General features: G+C 39.5%; 1 protein-coding gene across 2 annotated transcripts in view; it reads left to right on the top strand.

Moving 5' to 3' along the window:
• The window catches only part of pik3c3.S (phosphatidylinositol 3-kinase catalytic subunit type 3 S homeolog), a 135,822-nt gene extending 114,144 nt beyond the window's left edge, over nt 1–21,678 (top strand). For both annotated transcript variants that reach the window (XM_041580659.1, XM_041580657.1), the window contains 2 exons: nt 1,530–1,655; nt 21,017–21,678. In XM_041580659.1, coding sequence (XP_041436593.1) covers nt 1,530–1,655; nt 21,017–21,031 — 141 coding nt within the window. In that variant the 3' untranslated portion in view covers nt 21,032–21,678. The remainder of the gene's footprint in view (nt 1–1,529; nt 1,656–21,016) is intronic.
• Nucleotides 21,679–25,674: the final 3,996 nt, after the last annotated feature.

The raw sequence follows: 25,674 nt of genomic DNA, 5'->3' as shown, positions 1-25,674 counted from the left end.
TCCTATTGTGCGTTTGAGTCTCCGGCTAAATCTGCTGGTGTCGAAAAAACACAAAGGAATCTGCAGACTAAACTTTCTCTCTTAATTAACATCACAGTTATTGTTACCTTGTAAATATGCTGCTCCCTCCTCTGTGTGTCTCTATAGTGAGGGGTGAGATACTCCTGGGGCTCTTTTATATCAGACTCTCAACATACAGCCCCCCCCACCAAAATCTCAAATTTTATGTCGTTATTGTTTTCTTAGCACAAGGGTGACATGACCTTTAAAATATATGTATTTATTTTACCTGCTAAAAGCAATGCAGGGAAATAGTTCTGAACAGCAACAAAGGGAATATTCATTCACACATTAACCATAAGTAAATACTAATGATGTACCTGATTGGTACAATTTCTTTTTATAATTCATTTTTACATGCCGATGTAACTGTGTAATGTTGGAACGAATCTCTTTTTAATTAGCTGAATTGTGCTTAGTACAGGGAATACCTATGCTGCCATAGTTTTATGGGATCTCTCTGTACAGACTATGAGCAAACTTAGGGGACTGTTCCTGCTGAATTGTGCTTAGTACAGGGAATACCTATGCTGCCATAGTTTTATGGGATCTCTCTGTACAGACTATAAGCAAACTTAGGGACTGTTCCTGCTGAATTGTGCTTAGTACAGGGAATACCTATGCTGCCATAGTTTTATGGGATCTCTCTGTACAGACTATGAGCAAACTTAGGGGACTGTTCCTGCTGAATTGTGCTTAGTACAGGGAATACCTATGCTGCCATAGTTTTATGGGATCTCTCTGTACAGACTATGAGCAAACTTAGGGGACTGTTCCTGCTGAATTGTGCTTAGTACAGGGGATACCTATGCTGCCATAGTTTTATGGGATCTCTCTGTACAGACTATGAGCAAACTTAGGGGACTGTTCCTGCTGAATTGTGCTTAGTACAGGGAATACCTATGCTGCCATAGTTTTATGGGATCTCTCTGTACAGACTATGAGCAAACTTAGGGACTGTTCCTGCTGAATTGTGTTTAGCAGTAGGTAATATATATACTGACTATAATTGCGTCATGTCTGAATTGCATTAGCTGGAAGTAATTTCGGTGCCACAATGAAATTCATCCTCTGTGCCCTTTACTCCCCTTATTTAGTAAAGTAGATGCTAATGACATTGTTGCTTTTGGAATAGCATTAAAATATGCGACATTTTTGCTCTCGTGTTAGTAAATGAGCCCCTTATTAGTGCCGGGCTGCACCCTAGGAATATATTTGGGGTGCGGTTGTTCTGTAGGTAAAGTTCTGTCCACTTTCCTCTCTGCAAAAATTTGCAGCCAATGTAAAAAGCAGAATAAAAGTTGCAGTCCAACTGTCATCTACTAAATATTGATGGTTGATTATATTCACTCATTAACCTGGAATTGTAAAAGCAATAAATAAAAGAAATACAAATTATTCTATTATGATCTTTCTCATTCAGCCTCTTGTTCTTCCTCAGTCTCATTTTGTCGGTGTGTTTCCCGCAGGTGCAGGACAAATTTCGGCTGGATCTGTCTGACGAGGAGGCGGTACATTACATGCAGTCTCTCATTGATGACAGTGTCAACGCTCTCTTTGCAGCGGTGGTTGAACAGATCCACAAATTTGCTCAGGTAAGTGATGGCCCTGCACCAGCTGTTCTGCCCCCGGAGTCAAAGTACCAGTGTGTCAGAACCCTGTGTTTAACAGGAGCGTAGCCAACGGGGTTTGTGTTGTTATTGCATTTTGTCTGGTTTTATTAGCAATTATTTCTACTTTTTCATTATTGTTGCACTAAACTGTGCAGAACAGTGACATTGAAAGCATCTTTCTCTCCAGAGCAGTTAATTAAAATCTTGAACTTCTGTATATTCCCCCATGTACAGGATCCTGTGATATTCTCTGTGGTCAGTTCATGTGTAATATACTGTATATTTGTTTGGTCCCACCCTCTCTACTAGAAAGTTCTGTATTTGTTCCACACTGATTGGCTGAAGTGCCGCTGTTTGATTAAAGCAGTTCTCTGATTTATCCTCCTGTTTTATGCCCCTCCTTACACAATTTCTCAGAGTTCCCTGCAGCCTTGTGCCTTTATATGGTCACAGAACAACCCCTCAGTGACTTCTAATATCCTTATCATTTACAGTAGGGAGTACATTATCCCTTATAATACATGAGTGATACTCAGAGTTCCCTGTATAACTCAGCCTGCAGCCTTGTGCCTTTATATGGTCACAGAACAACCCCTCAGTGACTTCTAATATCCTTATCATTTACAGTAGGGAGTACATTATCCCTTATAATACATGAGTGATACTCAGAGTTCCCTGTATAACTCAGCCTGCAGCCTTGTGCCTTTATATGGTCACAGAACAACCCCTCAGTGACTTCTAATATCCTTATCATTTACAGTAGGGAGTACATTATCCCTTATAATACATGAGTGATACTCAGAGTTCCCTGTATAACTCAGCCTGCAGCCTTGTGCCTTTATATGGTCACAGAACAACCCCTCAGTGACTTCTAATATCCTTATCATTTACAGTAGGGGGTACATTATCCCTTATAATACATGAGCGATACTCAGAGTTCCCTGTATAACTCAGCCTGCAGCCTTGTGCCTTTATATGGTCACAGAACAACCCCTCAGTGACTTCTAATATCCCTATCATTTACAGTAGGGGGTACCTTATCCCTTATAATACATGAGTGATACTCAGAGTTCCCTGTATAACTCAGCCTGCAGCCTTGTGCCTTTATATGGTCACAGAACAACCCCTCAGTGACTTCTAATATCCTTATCATTTACAGTAGGGGGTACATTATCCCTTATAATACATGAGTGATACTCAGAGTTCCCTGTATAACTCAGCCTGCAGCCTTGTGCCTTTATATGGTCACAGAACAACCCCTCAGTGACTTCTAATATCCTTATCATTTACAGTAGGGGGTACATTATCCCTTATAATACATGAGTGATACTCAGAGTTCCCTGTATAACTCAGCCTGCAGCCTTGTGCCTTTATATGGTCACAGAACAACCCCTCAGTGACTTCTAATATCCTTATCATTTACAGTAGGGGGTACATTATCCCTTATAATACATGAGTGATACTCAGAGTTCCCTGTATAACTCAGCCTGCAGCCTTGTGCCTTTATATGGTCACAGAACAACCCCTCAGTGACTTCTAATATCCTTATCATTTACAGTAGGGGGTACATTATCCCTTATAATACATGAGTGATACTCAGAGTTCCCTGTATAACTCAGCCTGCAGCCTTGTGTCTTTATATGGTCACAGAACAACCCCTCAGTGACTTCTAATATCCTTATCATGTACAGTAGGGGGTACATTATCCCTTATAATACATGAGTGATACTCAGAGTTCCCTGTATAACTCAGCCTGCAGCCTTGTGCCTTTATATGGTCACAGAACAACCCCTCAGTGACTTCTAATATCCTTATCATTTACAGTAGGGGGTACATTATCCCTTATAATACATGAGTGATACTCAGAGTTCCCTGTATAACTCAGCCTGCAGCCTTGTGCCTTTATATGGTCACAGAACAACCCCTCAGTGACTTCTAATATCCTTATCATTTACAGTAGGGGGTACATTATCCCTTATAATACATGAGTGATACTCAGAGTTCCCTGTATAACTCAGCCTGCAGCCTTGTGCCTTTATATGGTCACAGAACAACCCCTCAGTGACTTCTAATATCCTTATCATTTACAGTAGGGGGTACATTATCCCTTATAATACATGAGTGATACTCAGAGTTCCCTGTATAACTCAGCCTGCAGCCTTGTGCCTTTATATGGTCACAGAACAACCCCTCAGTGACTTCTAATATCCTTATCATTTACAGTAGGGGGTACATTATCCCTTATAATACATGAGTGATACTCAGAGTTCCCTGTATAACTCAGCCTGCAGCCTTGTGCCTTTATATGGTCACAGAACAACCCCTCAGTGACTTCTAATATCCTTATCATTTACAGTAGGGGGTACATTATCCCTTATAATACATGAGTGATACTCAGAGTTCCCTGTATAACTCAGCCTGCAGCCTTGTGTCTTTATATGGTCACAGAACAACCCCTCAGTGACTTCTAATATCCTTATCATGTACAGTAGGGGGTACATTATCCCTTATAATACATGAGTGATACTCAGAGTTCCCTGTATAACTCAGCCTGCAGCCTTGTGCCTTTATATGGTCACAGAACAACCCCTCAGTGACTTCTAATATCCTTATCATTTACAGTAGGGGGTACATTATCCCTTATAATACATGAGTGATACTCAGAGTTCCCTGTATAACTCAGCCTGCAGCCTTGTGCCTTTATATGGTCACAGAACAACCCCTCAGTGACTTCTAATATCCTTATCATTTACAGTAGGGGGTACATTATCCCTTATAATACATGAGTGATACTGTTCCCTGTAGTGGTACTGATAATGTTTATGGGGAGGTTAGTTCTCTTATCTCTGAGCACAGCTGGTTACTTGGAGGCCTTTGAAGGTGTCGGAACAATAAAAACACATATATGTGCGGCACTAACAACCTAAAGACACAAAGGTTTCTGCCTCTAACACAACAAATGTGTGGGACAGGCTGCCTGACAGATGGACAGACGCACATTCACTTTAGCAGTAAGAAGCCCATGAGGGTCACTCTATTCCGTTATTCCTTCTGCTCTCCAAAGTGTCAGCTGTTATTTATAGTTGCGCTACACATAAAATGCCCTTTTTTATAGGCAGCAATAAATGACAGCAAGCGACTTATCCTGATAACAGAAATATATTAAGGGCAGTTAGTGACATTGCATTCATTTAGATGGTAAGAAAAAAGCGGCCTCGTTCAGGCTCAGTCATGATTTGAATATCAATGGGTCGCACAGAAAAAAAAAAGGCAAATCGATATTTCCTCGTATGGAAATGAAAATTATTTTTCCCTAATTCGTTATTTGTTACATAGTCGGCTTCTGTGTTCGTTTCAATATAGTTCTTGTTTGTTCTGTAATGAGTTGTCGTTGCTGGTTATTATTTATACAGCTCTGCGGGGAAAATGTTGAGTCCAGCAGAAGGAGGAGCACGCTAGCAAATTAAGGGTCAGGTCCGGTAGACTTTTTTGGTCTCCAAAAAGAGGGGTACTCATTTATACTGACTAACTGTTGAGATGGGGGGGATCAAAAAAAATGAGTTTGCTCAGATAATTCCTTCCAGGTGATGCAGACGAGAGGAAATAAACCCCTTGGACCTCTCTATGGCCATTGGACCAGTCTGTAGATCAAAGTTGGCCAATGTTAACACCTTCAATTCAAAACTAGCTGATTAACCATCAGCCCTTCTTGCTATAGAGTGGGGCCCAAGGCAGAATTCTGTTTGGGGTTCAGCCAAATCCAAGCAATCAGTTGTTGTACCCATTTTACGTGTAATTTTTACTTTTAGGGCGAGGTAAAATGCGGCATGGGTTGGGGCAATGGGACATGCAGTTGAACAGTTGAAGCCCTACTAAAAATAATGGAATACACACTTAAGCAATACCCACTAGGCGTTTGTAAGCCAACATCCGCCACAGAAATGCCAATACGCCAAGGAAACGCCATATAATTTTCCCTATGGGATGTGCAGGTTTGGAAATACACTTTGGAATTGTGGGGAACAAGAAAAAATAGAAATGCATGGTGGGAAAAGAAAATTACAGGCTGAGAAATGCCCGCAACGCAACGTAAAAAAACCGTTCCGGGTGACCTCGCCCTAAAGGCTGGACAACTGAAAGTACACATGAACCATGTTTCTATAAATTTTGCTCCCTGCCCTTTTGAAGAGTTGCCACATTGTGACTAGCTTGTGCCCCATGAATACATCTCTTCCTGTGTCAGGCAGCACAGTATTCATGAAAGACGAGAGGAAGGAGACCCGCCCTTTAACTTGTAGGTCAGTTAGACAAGTTAGTGATCGGCAGAAGACACAGGTCAAAGGCAGGTGGTAAGGAGAGGGCTGGCTTATGTCTTGTCAACACTGTGGGGTTCTACTGACGTCTGAGCCCAAAGTGGTGAACGTTTGTGCCCCTTTGATGCACTTTTTCTTATGTCGTAGTCACTGAGCCCTAAAGTTTTGCCCACAGATAATAGAGTTCCATTTAAATGGGTATTAAATGGACCATTTTGTAGAGGCATGGGTGCTGGCTTATTATTTAGTCCTACTGTTTTTCAGAAGTGGGATCCAGGCAGTAGAGTAACTACCTCACACCAGGTCACCCTCCCAAAAAAATCTTCAGGGAGGCCCAGCACTCACAACCACAATAGCCCATACCATCACCAAGTATACGGCTGCCCACTCCGCTTTCCCCACCAGTTTATGACACTCTTTTTTTAGGTACTGTAGCTAAGAGGCTGGGGCGTGGGAACAGGATTGGGGAGGCGGCTGGTTACTCTAGTTTCTACGGTCTGGGCCCCCCTGTGGTTGTGCCACTGGGTCCTGGGTTAAGGTGCAACCAGGGTCCTATCTGTAGCCCCCCCCCCCCCAACTTATATGCATTGAGCTACATAGTATCTGCCCCTTTTCTGAAAAACATCCGCAAAGTCTAAATTTTTTTTTGAGAGATGGTCAAATGTAAGGGGTGGGTATGAAGTGGACTATGAAATACTGATGGTCACTTGTGTGGTTGTAAAGGTTCCCCAACAAGAGTGTTTGAAGTGATACAAGGCAAGTAGAGAAGAAGCAGAAGATGTCTGATGATACCTTGAGCGTGCTACACTACATTATTCTCTACACGTTGAAAAGCTAACTCCGCTGGAGGGGCTTTGAATATATTTCCCCTTTAACTTGAATTATGGCTTCTAAAAAGTGCACCGAGCTCAGCCTCTCATCCCAGCATTTAATTACGGAGATCATGGGGCCTCTGTGAGTGTCTGCTGGCTTACTTGCAATTTACTTTGTGAAGTATTATCCGGAGAGAAGTCATTAATCACCATATAGATCAGAGCCATCAATTCCCCAAGCCGGCGGTTTTTTTTCCATTTCTTTAACTTCAGTGTGAGAATAATGATTTCTATTGTTCTGTCTCAAGCCCTGACGCGCCTCTTCTCTGCCCGCCCCTGCCATCTCCGAGCCACAACTGCCAGCTGCATTGCCTTCTGTTCTTTTCTCTCAAGCCTTTAACCATTAGCACTTTCTCCTTTGTGCTCCCCAAGCCCCTTCCTATCAGCAGCTCATCAGCACCTTTCCCCGTGATTTATATTTTTGAGTAGCTTGTAAAACACAATTACATTAGCCTTTTCCCTGCATTTCCTTACCCTCTCGGACATCCATTATCCACATTGCTAATCCATTTACTTTTTTCTCTGGGTGATCCGTTCCTTTAATATTGTAGGTTGAACTACTAATATACTCATCTACTCTTATCAAAATAACTTATATTGCAATGATCATGTAATCATGTAGTGCCCTTAATACAGTTGGGTGGCATCTCTTCATATTAATTAGCAATAGTTTATTAAATTAACTGTGTGTGTCATTCACATTCACCCTCACTTATTTAAAGGATGTGAAATAAATTTCAGGAAACTGTAGGGTATTGTCTTTCATTGTCCTTTATTCAGTGCAGGGCAGGGAGCAAAGTGCAAGAATGGGCACAATCCGCCATGTTTGCTACAGTTTAACAAATTGGTCCCAGAATTTGCTCCAAATTAGTTTTTTTTTTTTTAATCTGTTGAAAGTTGTAGAGTGGAGCCAGACACTTCATCCAGGGTCTCCAAAAATGACCTCCTTTTTGTTTACAAAGGCCACTCACTAGACATTGGTTTATACCTCTGCTCTATAAAGTGGAACTTGAAGTGTGGGAACAATAAAGGGTTTACCAAGACTGGAAGGGTAAATTGATGACTTGAGAGGGTTATGAGACCCTACCTGGATTCTTGCGTGCCACCAGCCCTAAACCACACCAATGACCTACACAAATCACTACTAGCAGACAGGACCAGAACTAGTGGTAGAATCTGACAATAAATCAACAATGAAAGAGCAGTAGGCACATACCTCTATTTTCTCCTACCCCTGGTCCAGGTTCTTGTTCTCCTCACCACGTCTCCTCACAGCCACTTGCCTGTGTGCAATCCCCCCTGTGCATTGTTAGAGTGTGTGCAGGAGACTGGGATGAGATGGCCGGCCATGTTTTCTTGGTCCGGCTCTGCTTTACAGAAGCTAGCCATTACCTAGATCCATCAGCCTGCACTGGTACCCACCATTCATATCATGGTTACAGTAGTAAAGAATACCTGCTGACCTCTCAGACATAGTTTATAGCATCAACTCACACTTTTCTACTGATAGGGTATATCATTAAGAAGATTCTTGCTGAAGGTTATTTCTGTGCGCTTTACTCATGATCCAGTCGTTTTTGAGCTCTCTGTCAGCTTTGGTTTCACAACCCAAACATGAGCATCTGCCAGTTCATACATTTATTTGACACTCACTCCTAATGTCTGCACGGCAGAAGGGATCTCAGCTGTGTGAGCAGATGCAGCAGTCAGGAAAGCTTCTGATGGCCCCCGTGCAGTCACTGAGCGATTGGGCAGCTCCAGCTACACGGACATTCACTTGGGACCAACGCTGCTTCATTATTGTGTTGGCTAACGGAACCCTCCTCACATTCAGATAAACGGAAAACAAAAAATTATGGAAAGTGTTTCTATGATTGCTGATCCACAGCACAGTAATCATCGTTACTATTAATATCATTTTACTATACTTTTTTCTGGTTTCCTTTATACCATCTACTACTTTTATCCATTTATAGTTCTTAAGCCATAGTTGTATTTAGAAATAGATTTAGCCATTAGGTGGCAAATGCAAAGACACCTAAAAGAACTTTCTTTAAAATACCTGCAGAATCTCATAGTTGTCAATGCCATTCTTGAAACAGGCAAAAGGCACCTGTTTGGTGGTGTCATGTATCAAGGGTGGCATGGAGTAGCCCTGGAAAGTGAAGCCCCGCAGATTAAGTGAATGGTGTGCTGATGTGCATTTAATATTGCTAAACCAGACTGAAAACAGTCGCCACTTGATAAACCAAAATAGCTTTGAGTAGATTGGCACCATCAATCTCCTGAAGGAGTCCAGGTCCAGAGAGACCTTGCTAAACCAGAAGACTTAAGGTGGCCATACACGGTCAGATTTGCTTGTTTTGTGAGGTCACCCAATTAGCGAATCTTTTCACCAATTTACCCACTTTTGCTGCACACAATTGTTCTAATGTGATCGGTTGGCCCTAGTGTCAAACAATTGAATTACAGGTATGGGACATGTTATCCAGAATATTTGGGACCTGGGGTGTTTCTGGATAATGGGTCTTTCTGTAATTTGGATATTCATACCTTAAAGAAAACGTAACACCAAATAATGTAGTGTTGCTCTGCACTGGTAAAACCAAAACTCTACAATAGTTTATATACAGTAAACAAGCTGCCGTGTAGCCATGGGGGCAGCCATTCAAGCACAGGATACACAGTAGATAACAGATAAGTACTACTATAGTTTATATAAACAAGCTGCTGTGTAGCCATGGGGGCAGTCATTCAAGCACAGGATACACAGTAGATAACAGATAAGTACTACTATAGTTTATATAAACAAGCTGCTGTGTAGCCATGGGGGCAGCCATTCAAGCACAGGATACACAGTAGATAACAGATAAGTACTACTATAGTTTATATAAACAAGCTGCTGTGTAGCCATGGGGGCAGCCATTCAAGCACAGGATACACAGTAGATAACAGATAAGTACTACTATAGTTTATATAAACAAGCTGCTGTGTAGCCATGAGGGCAGCCATTCAAGCACAGGATACACAGTAGATAACAGATAAGTACTACTATAGTTTATATAAACAAGCTGTTGTGTAGCCATGGGGGCAGCTATTCAAGCACAGGATACACAGTAGATAACAGATAAGTACTACTATAGTTTATATAAACAAGCTGTTGTGTAGCCATGGGGGCAGCTATTCAAGCACAGGATACACAGTAGATAACAGATAAGTACTACTATAGTTTATATAAACAAGCTGCTGTGTAGCCATGGGGGCAGCCATTCAAGCACAGGATACACAGTAGATAACAGATAAGTACTACTATAGTTTATATAAACAAGCTGCTGTGTAGCCATGGGGGCAGCCATTCAAGCACAGGATACACAGTAGATAACAGATAAGTACTACTATAGTTTATATAAACAAGCTGCTGTGTAGCCATGGGGGCAGCCATTCAAGCACAGGATACACAATAGATAACAGATAAGTACTACTATAGTTTATATAAACAAGCTGCTGTGTAGCCATGGGGGCAGCCATTCAAGCACAGGATACACAGTAGATAACAGATAAGTACTACTATAGTTTATATAAACAAGCTGCTGTGTAGCCATGGGGGCAGCCATTCAAGCACAGGATACACAGTAGACAACAGATACGTACTACTATAGTTTATATAAACAAGCTGTTGTGTAGCCATGGGGGCAGCTATTCAAGCACAGGATACACAGTAGATAACAGATAAGTACTACTATAGTTTATATAAACAAGCTGCTGTGTAGCCATGGGGGCAGCCATTCAAGCACAGGATACACAGTAGATAACAGATAAGTACTACTATAGTTTATATAAACAAGCTGCTGTGTAGCCATGGGGGCAGCCATTCAAGCACAGGATACACAGTAGATAACAGATAAGTACTACTATAGTTTATATAAACAAGCTGCTGTGTAGCCATGGGGGCAGCCATTCAAGCACAGGATACACAATAGATAACAGATAAGTACTACTATAGTTTATATAAACAAGCTGCTGTGTAGCCATGGGGGCAGCCATTCAAGCACAGGATACACAGTAGATAACAGATAAGTACTACTATAGTTTATATAAACAAGCTGCTGTGTAGCCATGGGGGCAGCCATTCAAGCACAGGATACACAGTAGACAACAGATACGTACTACTATAGTTTATATAAACTATAGTTGTGCTTATGAAGAAAACACATCTGTTCTACCACTGCAGCATAACAGTACGTTATATTTTCATTGCTTTAAAATACTTTGATGTTACTGTCCCTTTAAGTCTACTAGAAAATCATATAAACATGAAAAAAAACTCACTTGGAGTTGCTTTACACGCAGGGCTTTTTAGGTTCCTGTGTAGCATAATGCAGTTTTGGGCCAAGCTTAGATCTACATATTTACATGTTACCCACCGGGGTTAAGCAACGTGATGAGAGCTGCCTCTGCTTATTGGGGCTTGTGTGGTCCTCAATGAAAAACTGCTATGGAGCATAAGGAATTAAAGAACGTGACCCTTTCCCCAGAGATCCTTAGCCTATCAGCACCACAATCTTCTCTACATCTGATGTTTCACGTGAGTGCTAGATTGCACTGTAGGATATAGTACGGCTATAAAAACCGCAATCAGGGAAGGTAACGCTTGATAAAGCAGGACGTTGCATGGCAAATATATTGTAAATGGCCGCTGTGTTGGCTCTTCTACAGAGACGTGACTGAATACTGATAGTTGGCTTTTTCCGTGTCATTTCTAATAGCACTTTCATTGTTATTCATTCCCAGGCAGCCACCGCACCGCAGCCTTTCCGAAACTTAATAAAAATGAAGAACTATCCACTAACACAATAATATTTGTCGTGGCTGTAAAATATTCTCTTTGATTCTAAACAGACACCATGTTTCTCAGGGCAGAGGAAGCAATAAACACGAGTGACATGATTATAAGAATACAGTGATAACAGATGGCGAGAGAAGAACACAAGAACCTCTTACTAGTCATTCCCCAGGCTCCTCTCTCTGCCCTGAGATCTGTGTGATAGCAATGGCGCTCTGTAAGGAAGAACAATCAGCTGCAGATGGAGCACAGCTTATGTTGACATTTGGAGATGGGGTTCAATGGTGGTTGCATCTGTACAAACATATACATGTGCCACAGATAAATAAGGTAAAGGCAACTCATCAGATGGAAAATGGGGTTCAGGGGCACCAGCCAAATATATTCAGCAAGGAGAGCGAGAATCTATATATGAATAAAAATGGGATAGGCACTCAAACCACAAATGTCAGCATAGTTGACCTACAGTATGTGCTTTCTTTAAAGGGATCCTGTCATCGGAAAACATGTTTTTTTCAAAACAATCAGTTAATAGTGCTACTCCAGCAGACTTCTGCACTGAAATCCATTTCTCAAAAGAGCAAACTGATTTTTTTATATTCAATTTTTAAATATGACATGGGGCTAGACATGTCAATTTCCCAGCTGCCCCTGGTCATGTGACTTGTGCCTGCACTTTAGAAGAGAAATGCTTTCTGGCAGGCTGCTGTTTTTCCTTCTCAATGTAACTGAATGTGTCTCAGTGGGACATGGGTTTTTATTATTGAGTGTTGTTCTTAGATCTACCAGGCAGCTGTTATCTTGTGTTAGGGAGCTGCTATCTGGTTACCTTCCTATTGTTCTGTTGTTTGGCTGCTGGGGGGGAAAAGGGAGGGGGTGATATCACTCCAACTTGCAGTACAGCAGTAAAGAGTGATTGAAGTTTATCCGAGTCACATGACTTAGGGCAGCTGGGAAATTGATATGTCTAGCCCCATGTCAGATTTCAAAATTGAAAATAAAAAAATCAGTTTTCTCTTTTGAGAAATGGATTTCAGTGCAGAATTCTGCTGGAGCAGCACTATTAACTGATGCATTTTGGGGAAAAAAAATTCCCATGACAGTATCCCTTTAAGTGCCTATACAGTTTTTGGGTTCAAACAGTATATGGATTTCAGCTCCCTTTGTTGAGGGTGCACTTGGGCCACTTTTTACATCTGGTGAGTTTGTAGTTTTTTGTGGAGTATCTGTCCTGTTTTTGGTTCATACCGTATATGGATTTCTGCTCTCCTTCCCTAATCTCTCAGAAGTAGCTAAACACTTAAAATTCTGCCAAATTCCTGATTCGGTGCATCCCTAACCTTGGCAACGTCCATCACATATGAACCAAAAAGTGGTCACCATAGATGACCTATGTGCTTCTTTAATTGCCTATACAGTTTTGGGTTCATGCAGTATATGAATTTCCGCTCCCCTTCCCAAATCTCTCAGAAGTGGCTAAACACTTTAAATTTGCCCAAATTCCGGATTTGGTGCATTCCTAACCTTGGCAACGTCCATCACATATGAACCAAAAAGTAGTGGTTTTCTTGAGTGTCTATCTTGTTTTTGGTTCAGATGCCCTACACTATGTTGTTTTCTTTGAGTGCCTATCCAATGTTTGGCTCATATGTAATGGTCATTGCCAAGGTTAGGGATGCACCAAATCCGGAATCTTACTAATTTTAGCTTGTGGTTAGAGATGCACTAAATAGAGAATTTGGCTGAATCTTAGAACATTTTTAAGTGTTAGATTACTTCTGAGGGATTTGGGAAGGGGAGCAGAAATCCATATATGAACCAAAAACAGAATAGTTAAACCACAAACTCACCAGATGTAAAATGTGGTCCAGGTGCACCAGCCCCATACCCTCAGCCCCATACCCTCAGCAAGGAGAGCAGAAATCCATATATAAACCAAAAACTGGATAGGTGTGTAAAATTCGTATGGTTTCCACTACCACCTCTATGCTGATTATACTCAGATCTATCTCTCATCTCCTGATCTCAACCCAGAACTCCTAACTCGCGTCTCCTCCTGCCTGTCCGCTATCTCTACCTGGATGTCGCAAAGCTACCTTAAATTAAACCTCTCTAAAACTCGAATGGTTCTCTTTCCTCCAACTAACACCAGTAACATCCCGGAAGTATCCATCATAGTTAACAATTCCACTATCACCCCCTCTCCCCAGGCCCGGTGCCTTGGGGTTATCCTAGATTCTGCCCTGTCATTCACTCCTCATATCCAGTCACTTATTAAATCATGTCACTTCCACCTAAGGAACATATCTAAAATACGATCATTTCTCACCCAAGACGCTGCCAAAATTCTTATTCACTCTCTCATCATATCGCGTCTAGACTACTGTAACTCTCTTTTAATTGGCCTCCTCCTCCAGAGACTGTCACCTCTCCAGTCCATAATGAACACTGCTGCGAGGCTCATACACCTCAGCAACCGCTCCTCCTCTGCCTCGCCATTCTGTCAATCCCTGCACTGGCTTCCGTTACCTTTCAGAATCAAATTCAAATTAATGACACTGACTTTCAAAGCACTTCATAACTCTGCCCCACCCTACATCTCTGAACTCATCTCTATATACTCACCCACTCGCTTACTATGGTCCTCTACTGACCTGCTACTCAGCTCTTCTCTCATTACCTCCTCACATGCTCACATTCAAGACTTTACAAGGGCTGCACCCCTCCTCTGGAACTCTCTCCCACGGTCTGTCCGACTTTCTCCCAACCTTTCTGCTTTCAAAAAATCTCTTAAAACGCACTTCTTTCGAGAAGCCTACCCTCACTCTGCTTAACTTCCAAACACAACACCACATATAATACCACATTTCTCACCCACTTAATTCGATCTTGCCCACTCCCACACCTTGTGTATTACTCCCCTCCCTTTATACTGTATGCCTATGCATAGGGCCTTCCTCACCTTTTGTACCTGTATTGATTGTGATGTTTGTTACTCCATATATTCTATGTATGTAATTCATGTGATGTAGTTGTATAATCACATTTACTTTACAGTGCTGCGCAATATGTTGGCGCTATATAAATACATGTTAATAATAATAATAATAAAATAAAGAAACCATACAGGTCAACTATGATGCCTATCCAATTTTTCGTTCATATGTGATGATACTGTAGCTCCTGACTTTAGGGATACACCAAATCCAGAATTTTAGCATGTTTTTTTCAGTGTTTAGCTTCTTCTGAGAGATTTGGGAAGTGGAGCAGAAATCCATACAGTATATGAACCCAAAAGGGGTAGCACCATAGGTGACCCACATGATTTCTTTAAATTCCAGTCCTGTTATTGGTTCTTATGAGTTTAGACCTGCAACAAATAAAACATTTGGGAGAATCTTGGCACCTTTTTAAGTGTTTAGACAAAGAAAAGTTCTGATACTGTAGATTTAGGATGAGTGTGTGAAATTATTATTTTTTCAACCCTGGAATTATTTCCACCATGGCAATGGCAGTACATTCACAGTTCCCTCAGTGGGTTGTGTCAGTAGCCCAACAAACTTGTCCCAAATGGCTCACACACTTAAAGGAACAGTTCAGTATAAAAGTAAAAACTAGGTACATAGGTAGGCTGTGCAAAATAAAACATGTTTCTCATATAGTTAGATAGCCCAAAATGGAATCTAATAAAGGCTGAAGTGACTGGATGTCTAATATAATTGCCAGAACACAACTTTCTGCTCTTGGTTTCCACTGATTGGTTACCAGGCAGTAACCAATCAGAGACTTGGGGGGGGCATGGGCCATAACTGTTGCTTTTGAATCTGAGCTCAATGCTGAGGATCAATTGAAAACTTACTGAACAATTATGTCCCATGTGGCCCCCCTTATACTCACTGACTAACTCAGAGTTAGAGAGCTGAAAAGCAGGAAGTAGTGTTCTGGCTATAATGTTACACATCCACTCACTCCAGCCTTTATACATTACATTTTTGGCTAACTAGCTATATTAGATACATTTTTATTTGAATATCTATTTACCCAGTTTTTATTTTTACACTCAACTGTTTCTTTAATTTTTTTTTTTTTTTGTAACACCATGTAAGTAGGCCATTCCCACTATGATAATGTTATCCACATGATTTGGGAAAATGGGCATCTGCAGTAGATACTTGGTGCATGCTCGTAATGCTGTTGGAATCCTCTAAAAAAAACACTGCATTGTGCAAAATCATTGCAAACTATACACTGGGGTGTAGTTGTAAATGAAGCTTACTTTTCATGTGTTGGACAAGTGTAATAGGCTCAGTTGTTTTGTACTGTTACAACATGAACGGAGTGTTTTTTAGTCCTGGCTTCTGCTGCCTGAGCCATGCCCTTTTGGTGCAGCAAATTTTAAAATGTGCTTGCGTTTGCTCTAAATTCATTTTCCTCCGTGTTAAAGAATGAGGCCGGCGTGTCCGATACGGCAGCAGAACCTGTTCCTTTTCATTAATAAAAGGCAGTTTGTAGTAGGCTCCTATGAATTGCTTGCCTTTGCTCTTGAGACCATTTCTGCCCATATACATTTCACTTTTTCACCGATACCTTCACTTACTTATCACCTGCCCATTTATCTTTATATCCTGCTTAAAGGGACACTATCTACCAACTAAAATTGTGTTATTACTGAAAATGATCAGAAGGCCAAAATAAATAAATAATGCTCGGACTATAAATTGTTGGGATGAATGACCTTTGTCTCATATGGACAAGCAACTTGTATTCCACGTACGGTTTTCCTTTAATCAAGAAGGTGAAAGAGCGGAAGATGAAGGTGAATATCAAGGCTGATAAATCTTGTTAACATTAAGGATGGGGAAAGGTGAATAAGAACACTAGCTTGTAAAATTTTGAGTTGAAACTGAAAAAGCTAAAAAATAAAATAATTCTTATTTTTGTACAGCTTTTTTTTTTTTAATTAAAAAATTTAATTCCTTTCATTTCCACTTTAAAAACGAGATAATGTAAACCATAACAATGTGACACTTTTAGATTAATTACAGATTCTCAGCATTGCCTTTTTTTTTTTTTTTACTACGTTTCAGACCAGAGGATCTTTTTAATCTTATACTGAGCGCCTGCAAGGCCTGATAAATGCAGTAAAGTGGCTAGTAAAAGTTGACCTTTAGTCCCAGATTTGATTTTGTATCTTTATTTTGCAGACACTTTGATATCCTATTATTTTGAAGGATAGAAAGGTCTTACCAAGCACAATAGATAAAAAGGCACAGATTGTTACTAGGGAATGAACTGGGGTTTTATACCTTGGCTGCTGTTTTTTTTTTTTTTTTTGTTTTTTGAAGAATCAATTACAAATCATATCAAATAATTTTGGGAACAGTAAACTTTTATGAAAATATGAATAAATATTTTGTTTCCTATAGTAACTGGGAGTAAACGGGATATCCTATACTTTATAGGGGCTTTCAGAGTTGTGTTCATCTATATATATTCTTTATATATTCTGTCTCTTTAATCAAGACACAATATACAATTAAAAGCATTTCATTTTCATTATGTGAATCCCATGCAAATCAGGTCCTGCGACAATTTAAAAAAAGATATTAAAATGTTTTTCTCTAAGTTGAAAATGCATTAAATTGAACTGTTTTAACTTTTTTATATCTCATAAAGGCTTGCACAGTTGTACGCATTTCAATATTCTGTTTTGTTCTTATGAAACAGAATATACAATTATTTAAAATCCCATGCAAATGAGGCCCTTGCTCAATATTTTAACAAAAAAAAACTGAAAAGGGTTAATACCTACAAATTTCCTTCAAATTTAAAATGCATTACATTGAAGTGTTTTAACTTTTGTATATCTCATAAAGTCTCGCACAGTTGTACGCATTTCAATATTCTGTTTTATTCTTATGAAATGGAATATACAATTATTTAAAATCCCATGCAACTGAGGCCCTTGCTCAATATTTTAACAAAAAACCTGAAAAGGGTTAATTCCTAAAAATTTCATTTCACATTTAAAATGCATTACATTGAACTGTTTTAAATTTTTCATCTAATATATGGCTGTATATGGCTGTGGGGAAGTGTATACATATTAAAACCATTATTTAAAACAATTATTTAAAATTCCATGCAAATGAGGCTCAATATTTTAACAAAAAAATTAAAAAGGTTAATGCAAATGCATAACATTGAGCTGTTTTAACTTTTGTATATCTCATAAAAGCTCACGCAGTTATACGCATTTGAATATTCTGTTTTATTCTTATGAGACAGAATATACAATTATTTAAAATCCCATGCAAATGAGGCCCTTGCTCAATATTTTAACAAAATAACTGAAAAAGGTCAATTCCTAAAAATTTCATTTCACATTTAAAATGCACTACATTGAACTGTTTTAACTTTTTCATCAAATATATGGTGTGGGGAATTGTATGCATATTAAAACAATGGTTTTTTTTGTTCTTTGCTATAAGACAGAGTGGGTCATTTATAAACTTTTGTGTCAAAGGATTCGCACAGGGAAATATCTGCCTCGCACATCCTTATATTTCTAAAACAGTTTTCCCACATTGCAAAATTATATTCACATGGTTACCATCAACACTATAGTCAGTCATGCAAACACCCGTCTAATTTACGGGCCATTTGCAAATATTTGTGTGCAGTGCTCATCTCACAGTTATTGCTAAAATAGGAAAGATGGCACAGCAGTGTAGTATATAAGTGCTCAACATGCTCAAAACTAGTACCGTATATACTCGAGTATAACAAACAAGGGAAAGTTGTGCTCACCACTATTTTGTAAAACCATTAGGCGGGGGTGCAATGAGGGTGTGACCACAAAATACATATAGTCAACTACAAGAGGTCCTCTGCACTCAACCCATTATCAATATATTTAAGACAGAGACATTTTGTGCTACTGCTACTAAAAAATGCCTTACCCTTTAAACAACACAGGGATTGTTTGTCCATATATTGCAATATATTTAAGCTGGCCAACTACGTCAAAGTCATCCCATATCTGGCCAGTCCTACGCTTAATTTTCATCTGATTCATTAAGAATTCAATTGCTTAATTATACATTTTACAAAGGGACTAAGTTTTACCTGCAACTTACTAGCTGCTTTCAAAGTAAACCTCCCAAACTTGGCCGCCCTTTTATTAGACACCAGTGGGATCACCTGACTATAGCTGGGAGGGGTGGGAGCTACAACATGGAGCTGGTCACTGCTCCTGTATAACTATAACAAACAAGGGAAAGTTGTGCTCACCACTATTTGTTGTTTAAAGGGTAAGGCATTTTTTAGTAGCAGTATGCACAAAATGTCTCTGTCTTAAATATATTGATAATGGGTTAAGTGCAGAGGACCTCTTGTAGTTGACTATACTCGAGTATAAGCCGAGTTTTTCAGCTTATAAAATGTGCTGAAAAAGTCTACCTCGGCTTATACTCGAGTCAGCGGGCAGTAGCTGAGAGTGCAGTCACTTTTAATCATTCCTATACCAACTGTTTGCTTGGGGAGAGACTGCAATATCACACAGCGCCCTCTGTTGGTTATATGAAAGAATAACAGTGACTGCAATATCACACAGCACCCTCTGTTGGTTATATGAAAGAATAACAGTGCGCCCTCTGTTGGTTATATGAAAGAATAACAGTGACTGCAATATCACACAGCGCCCTCTGTTGGTTATATGAAAGAATAACAGTGCGCCCTCTGTTGGTTATATGGAAGAATAACAGTGACTGCAATATCACACAGTGCCATCTGTTGGTTATATGAAAGAATAACAGTGACTGCAATATCACACAGCGCCCTCTGTTGGTTATATGAAAGAATAACAGTGCACCCTCTGTTGGTTATATGGAAGAATAACAGTGACTGCAATATCACACAGTGCCCTCTGTTGGTTATATGAAAGAATAACAGTGACTGCAATATCACACAGCGCCATCTGTTGGTTATATGAAAGAATAACAGTGACTGCAAAATCACACAGCGCCCTCTGTTGTTTATATGAAAGAATAACAGGGACTGCAATATCACTCAGCGCCCTCTGATGGTTATATGAATGAATAGCAGTGCGCCCTCTGTTGGTTATATGAAAGATTAACAGTGACTGCAATATCACACAGCGCCATCTGTTGGTTATATGAAAGAATAACAGTGACTGCAATATCACACAGCGCCATCTGTTGGTTATATGAAAGAATAACAGTGCGCCCTCTGTTGGTTAAATGAAAGAATAACAGTGACTGCAAAATCACACAGCGCCATCTGTTGGTTATATGAAAGAACAGTGACTGCAATATCACATAGCGCCCTCTGTTGGTTATATGAAAGAATAACAGTGTGCCCTCTGTTGGTTATATGAAAGAATTACAGTGACTGCAATATCACACAACGTCATCTGTTGGTTATATGAAAGAATAACAGTGACTGCAATATCACACAGCGCCCTCTGTTGGTTATACGAAAGAGTAACAGTGATGGCAATATCATACAGCACCCTCTGCACATGGTAGTGGGACAATGCACACAGTAATCCGTTTGGCAATTCTCTGTCACCATCAACTTTGCAAAGAAGTCCGGTTGATCGATGGGGGGGTCGCTTTGGTGGAATGTGCGCTGCTGGGAGACAGGGCTGTAGTTGTGTCTAGGCTTATACTCGAGTCAATACGTTTTCCCAGTTTTCGTAGGTAAAATTAAGTACCTCGGCTTATACTCGGGTCGGCTTATACTCGAGTATATATGGTATATGTGAACAGATATGCTCTGCGCAAAGTTTGTAAGTCACCCCCGAAATATACAGTTGCTGTATGTAAAATCCCATCAGGTTCTGGCATGATTTTGTAACAAAAAATGTGAGCAGTTAATGCCTAACATATCCTCAAAATTTAAATTGCATTGAATTGAACTGTTTTAACTTTTCCATATCTCAGAGGCTTGTGGCGTTGTACTCATATCAATATTCTGTTTTTTTCTCATGAGACAGAATATACAATTGTGTAAAATCCCATTCAACTCAGGTCCTTGCAAAACTTTCATGGAACTTGCATAAAATACATAAAATGGAAATGTTTTAACTTTTCATCACATAGAAGCTTGCAGAGTTTGTTTGTTTGTCTGTTTCTTATTAGACAGAATATACAATTGTGTAATATTCCATACAGATCAGGTCCTGGCACACATTTGTAACGGAAAATGTAAAGAGGACAAGGCCCTCCCCAGTTAAAAATGCATAAACCTAAACTGTTTTAACTTTTTTTTTCTTTTTCTTTTTTTCCCCAGTACTGGAGAAGATAGAGGCTGCTGCTTTTGTCATGGAAAAAGAGGAAATCCTACAACGAACATGCTGGAATCACTCCCATACCCTGGCAGTTAATAGAATCCTTGGGTAAAAATGGCACTGCATAGCTACACAATATGGCTCCATGGTTCATTCATGGTTTCATCCTTTGTCTCCTTTCTCATGTGATACAGGATAATGGGTGGTGGCTCAGCATTTGTATGTATGCCGGTTGAACAACATAGAAAATCGTGCCAGTTTTTCAACTACAATACTTAAATATATCTTAAAATGTCAGTCAGTGGACTGTCTACATATGTACCATTGGCCAAGAGATGTTTTGAATCCATATTTTTTTCCCAATTTGGATAAATCTTATTTTGCAGATTTAGAAAATTAAAAGCATAGAGTCCGGAAGAGATTGTCAGCAGTAGTTTTCTCCCAATTTCCCTTTTATGTTGAAGAATGCCAGGAGATGTAGTCCAGCCACATTTGGGCACCAAAAGTTTAAAATGACAACATCATCAATAATGTGGCTGAGTTATACAATACTATTGACATTATCTTAACCATTTCAATGTGAATGGAATCCTTTGATATTACACTTTGATTAAATGCTGTTTTTATTATCAGTTGATAATAAAGAAACCAAATAGCTGTAAGTCATCAGGAAAAAGAGACCTAATGATGATGTTGGAAATATTTAAGCATAGGTGGAGCGTAACCATGAATGGCTGTTATTATTTAAGGGGGAATTTGTACAGAAACAAAATAAATTCAGTGCAGATGAGCTGTAGTTTACTGTATGACATACTGTATGAAGCTTGAAAGATGGCTCTGGCACAACGTAAAGCATTCAATCGGAAATAGGCTTTTACTAACAGATGGCTACACAGCAGCTTGTTTATATAACCCATAGTTGTGTTTCTGACTCAAACACAACGATTTATCAGTGCAGCACAACAGTACATCATATTTACATTAGTTTAGGACACTTCCATTTTTTGGTGTTACTGTTCCTTTAACAGATGGAGGGTTGGAGGTATTCTTGCTAGCCATCCAAAATTGCTGGTCAATGGATGCAGGAGGCCCTAATGTGGAACAGCCACAATAAACCTTGGGATTGCTTTGATATCCCTCTCAGGCCCTGAAGCACCTCTACACTGGCATAGGATTGCTGAGCTGCACTTTCAGTAGCGTTAAGAAGCTAAAATAGGTAAAACTGGAAGTAAAAAGATAATCGCTCAATTAGATTTAAATTTGAATTTGAAATCCTTGCTATATTATATGGCAGTTTTTGCCACACCCCTCTGCACTTTACAGCTAGTTCTTTGCAAATATGCCCAAGGCTTATACATGAGGGCACTTCTTGCTTGTTGCGGAAGGATTGTAACGGATAATAGCCGTATCACTAATACAAAGCCTGCTTTATGTAACAGGAAGTGCATTCACCGTTAACTTGGCTTCTTCATGTTGGATCTGCCAATATGCTTATATTTATCAAAATTTGAATTTTTCTGAGTATTTTAATGAAAAAAGTCTAACCTAACTAGAATCCAAGATTTGACCTTATTTATTAATACAAAGGACGTGGGATATTCAGGCTAATTCCAGCACAAACCACAGAAACTTCCCAACAGGATAGGGACCTCAGCAGGTCTGAGATGATGGATTTTCAGATTCTGACTTTTTCCATCCTCTGGGTATAATAAATCTCGAAAAAAAATTGAAAGGTTTATTTACTTTTTTAAAATGTTTACTGTGAGTCATGTTATATGTCCAACCTTCTTTTATTTCCATTGTCCACAGCTAAGCCTTTGTTACAAGCCAGTATTCCAATCATAATTCACCGTATAAACATTTAACTGTTGTTTATATATGAACCGGTGATGCACTAAATGCTAATTAACATATGCAAATTAGCAACATTGCAAATTGCAACATGCAAAAAATAGGGATGCACCGAATCCAGGATTCGGTTCGGGTTTCAGCCAGGATTCAGCCTTTTTTCAGCAGGATTCAGGCAAATCTTTCGTCCCGACTGAACCGAATCCGAATCTTAATTGCATATGCAAATTAGGGACGTGGAAGGGAAATCATGTGACGTTTTGTCACAAAACAGGGAATTAAAACAAAATCCCCTTTCCACCCCTAATTTGCATATGCAAATTCAGATTCAGTTCGTTATTCGGCCGAATCTTTCATGAAGGATTTAGGGGTTCGGCCGAATCCAAAATGGTGGATTCGGTACATTCCTAGCAAAAAATAGTCATCTTCGGTTAGCCCTTAGTCTAAAGACACTTGCTATTTAGGGTTCGTTTTGGTTCGGCCATGGCTCGGAATTTGCTGCAATCCCTGAGTCACTATTACTGTTGAACAACTGGAGAACATTTTGTTTTAGTTTAGCTCCTCCTTATACAAATAGTTATAAGCTGAAATGTTTTATGTTATTATTGACACTGTTTTTATTAAAGCTGATTAATTCATAAATTTGTTATTTCTTGTTCATTTCATGGTGCTCTTGGGATTAACTCAAGTTGTTTTTGTTTATATGTTAAACTCAGACTAAGTGTGAAGTTTCTCAAACACTTACAAATGGTAGAAATCCTACAAGCAGGTCTCAATCTTATCTTCCAACTAATTCAGATACACCTTTAAAATCCCCAGTATCAATTTATTTTAAGGTCTCTCTAATCTAAGATAATTCCCATCTTACTTGGTCTTCATCACTATAGACTGCATAGTTAAGGAAGTAACCAATCAAATGTTTGACAAACTAAAGTACTCCAACTTAAACCTGTCAAAATCATATTGACGTCAATGGCAGTTTTTGGGTGTTTTTAACGCTTACTTTTGTGCGACAATATGAAAAGTTGTAAGTGTAACATCTCAAAAAAGTCAGCTTTCTGCAACTTTTCCCATTTATGCTTTTTTGGTTTGAATTTTCATGACATTCGTGTTTTTAGAGAATGTGAGTTTCGTTTTGGTTTCCTTCTAAAGATCCTACATTTTCCTAATCAAAAAGGATACACTTGTGTCCTTTGAAAAGACATACTGAATGTACAACCCCGTTTCCAAAAAGTTGGAACAAAAATATAAATAAAGAAAGAAAATGGGTTGATTTGTGGTTCATGGAAACTCTACATTTGGGGGCTGATTCATTAAGGGTCGAATATCGAGGGTTGATTAACCCTCGATATTTGACTAGGAATTGAAATACTTCGAATATCGAAGTCGAAGGATTTAGCGCAAATTCTGCGATCGAAGGATTATTCCTTCGATCGAACGATTAAATCCTTCGAATCGAACGATTCAAAGGATTTAAATCCAACGATCGAAGGAATATCCTTTGATCAAAAAAACTTAGGAAAGCCTATGGGGACCTTCCCCATAGGCTAACATTGACTTCGGTAGCTTTTAGCTGCCGAACTAGGGGGTCGAAGTTTTTTTTAAAGAGACAGTACTTCGACTATAGACGAACGATTTTTAGTTCGAATCCTTCAATTCGAAGTCGTAGTCGCTGGTCGAAGTAGCCCATTCGATGGTCGAAGTAGCCCAAAAAATACTTTGAAATTCGAAGTTTTTTTACTTCGAATCCTTCACTCGAATTTAGTGAATCGGCCCCTTAATTTATCGCAAATAGTACAAATATTAAAACTGAGAAATATGATTGTTTTCTCAAAAATTTACGTTGGATTTGATGCCAATAACACGTCACAAACAAATTGGGACAGGGGCAACAAAAGACTGGAAAAGTTGTATGATGTTAAAAAAAAAAAAAACACCTGATGGGACATCTTACCAATTGGCAAAAGGGCAGTTCCAAGATTGGGTAGAAACTAGAGAATTGGGTCTCTGAGAGGTGAAGATGGGGAGGAGTACACCACTCCAGGGTCGGACTGGCCCATTGGGATACCAGGAAAAATTCTGGTGGGCCCCAATCCTGTTAGGACCTTCAGCCTGCCTGCAAGCAAAACCAACCATGGAAAGAGTCAAACAAAATTAAAGATGGCCATGAATTCTACAGTGGAACCTATGCCCATCTTTAATATTTCCCTAGAGGTGCAGGATTAATGTTGGGTAAGTAGTGGTTAGAGTAATGGGACGGAAAGGGAGATGGGTTATGTTGTGGACCCTTGACTTGGGTACCTGGTCTGTAAAACACTGTATGGGGACAAATATTTCTACAATGTAAGAATCAAATTTCTTGCGAAGAATTTGGGGATTTCATTATCTACAGTACATGATATCATTAAAAGTTTCACAGAATGTGCCGTACCTGTATTGTCATTAGATACAATAGAAGCAATGTCCTCAAACTGCAAGAATGGGGCATTTATCCTACCAACAATCATATTTGCAGCTTGGAAGATATCAGTCTTTAGGTTAATGTGATTCATTATTCTCTATACTGTCCAATCAATTTTATGACCACCTGGTGTGCTCTACAAAGATAGTTACAGAAGTGAGAAACACAAACCCCAGGTGGAGAAAAGAAGTACTAGACGTCCTCAGAGCAGAATTTATTGAGGCAAGGGGTAAATGTATCCAAAGTCTATCCAATACAACTTCTAATACCCCAGATTTTGGCCTAAGATCAAAACACATTAAAAAAAACATCCATTTTTTTTCTTTGCCCAAAGCAAAACAATCCCCTTGC

The sequence above is a fragment of the Xenopus laevis genome, chromosome 1S (assembly GCF_017654675.1).
Source record: "Xenopus laevis strain J_2021 chromosome 1S, Xenopus_laevis_v10.1, whole genome shotgun sequence".
Classification (NCBI taxonomy): Eukaryota; Metazoa; Chordata; class Amphibia; order Anura; family Pipidae; genus Xenopus; species Xenopus laevis.
This window is presented reverse-complemented; position numbering and strand designations above follow the sequence as displayed.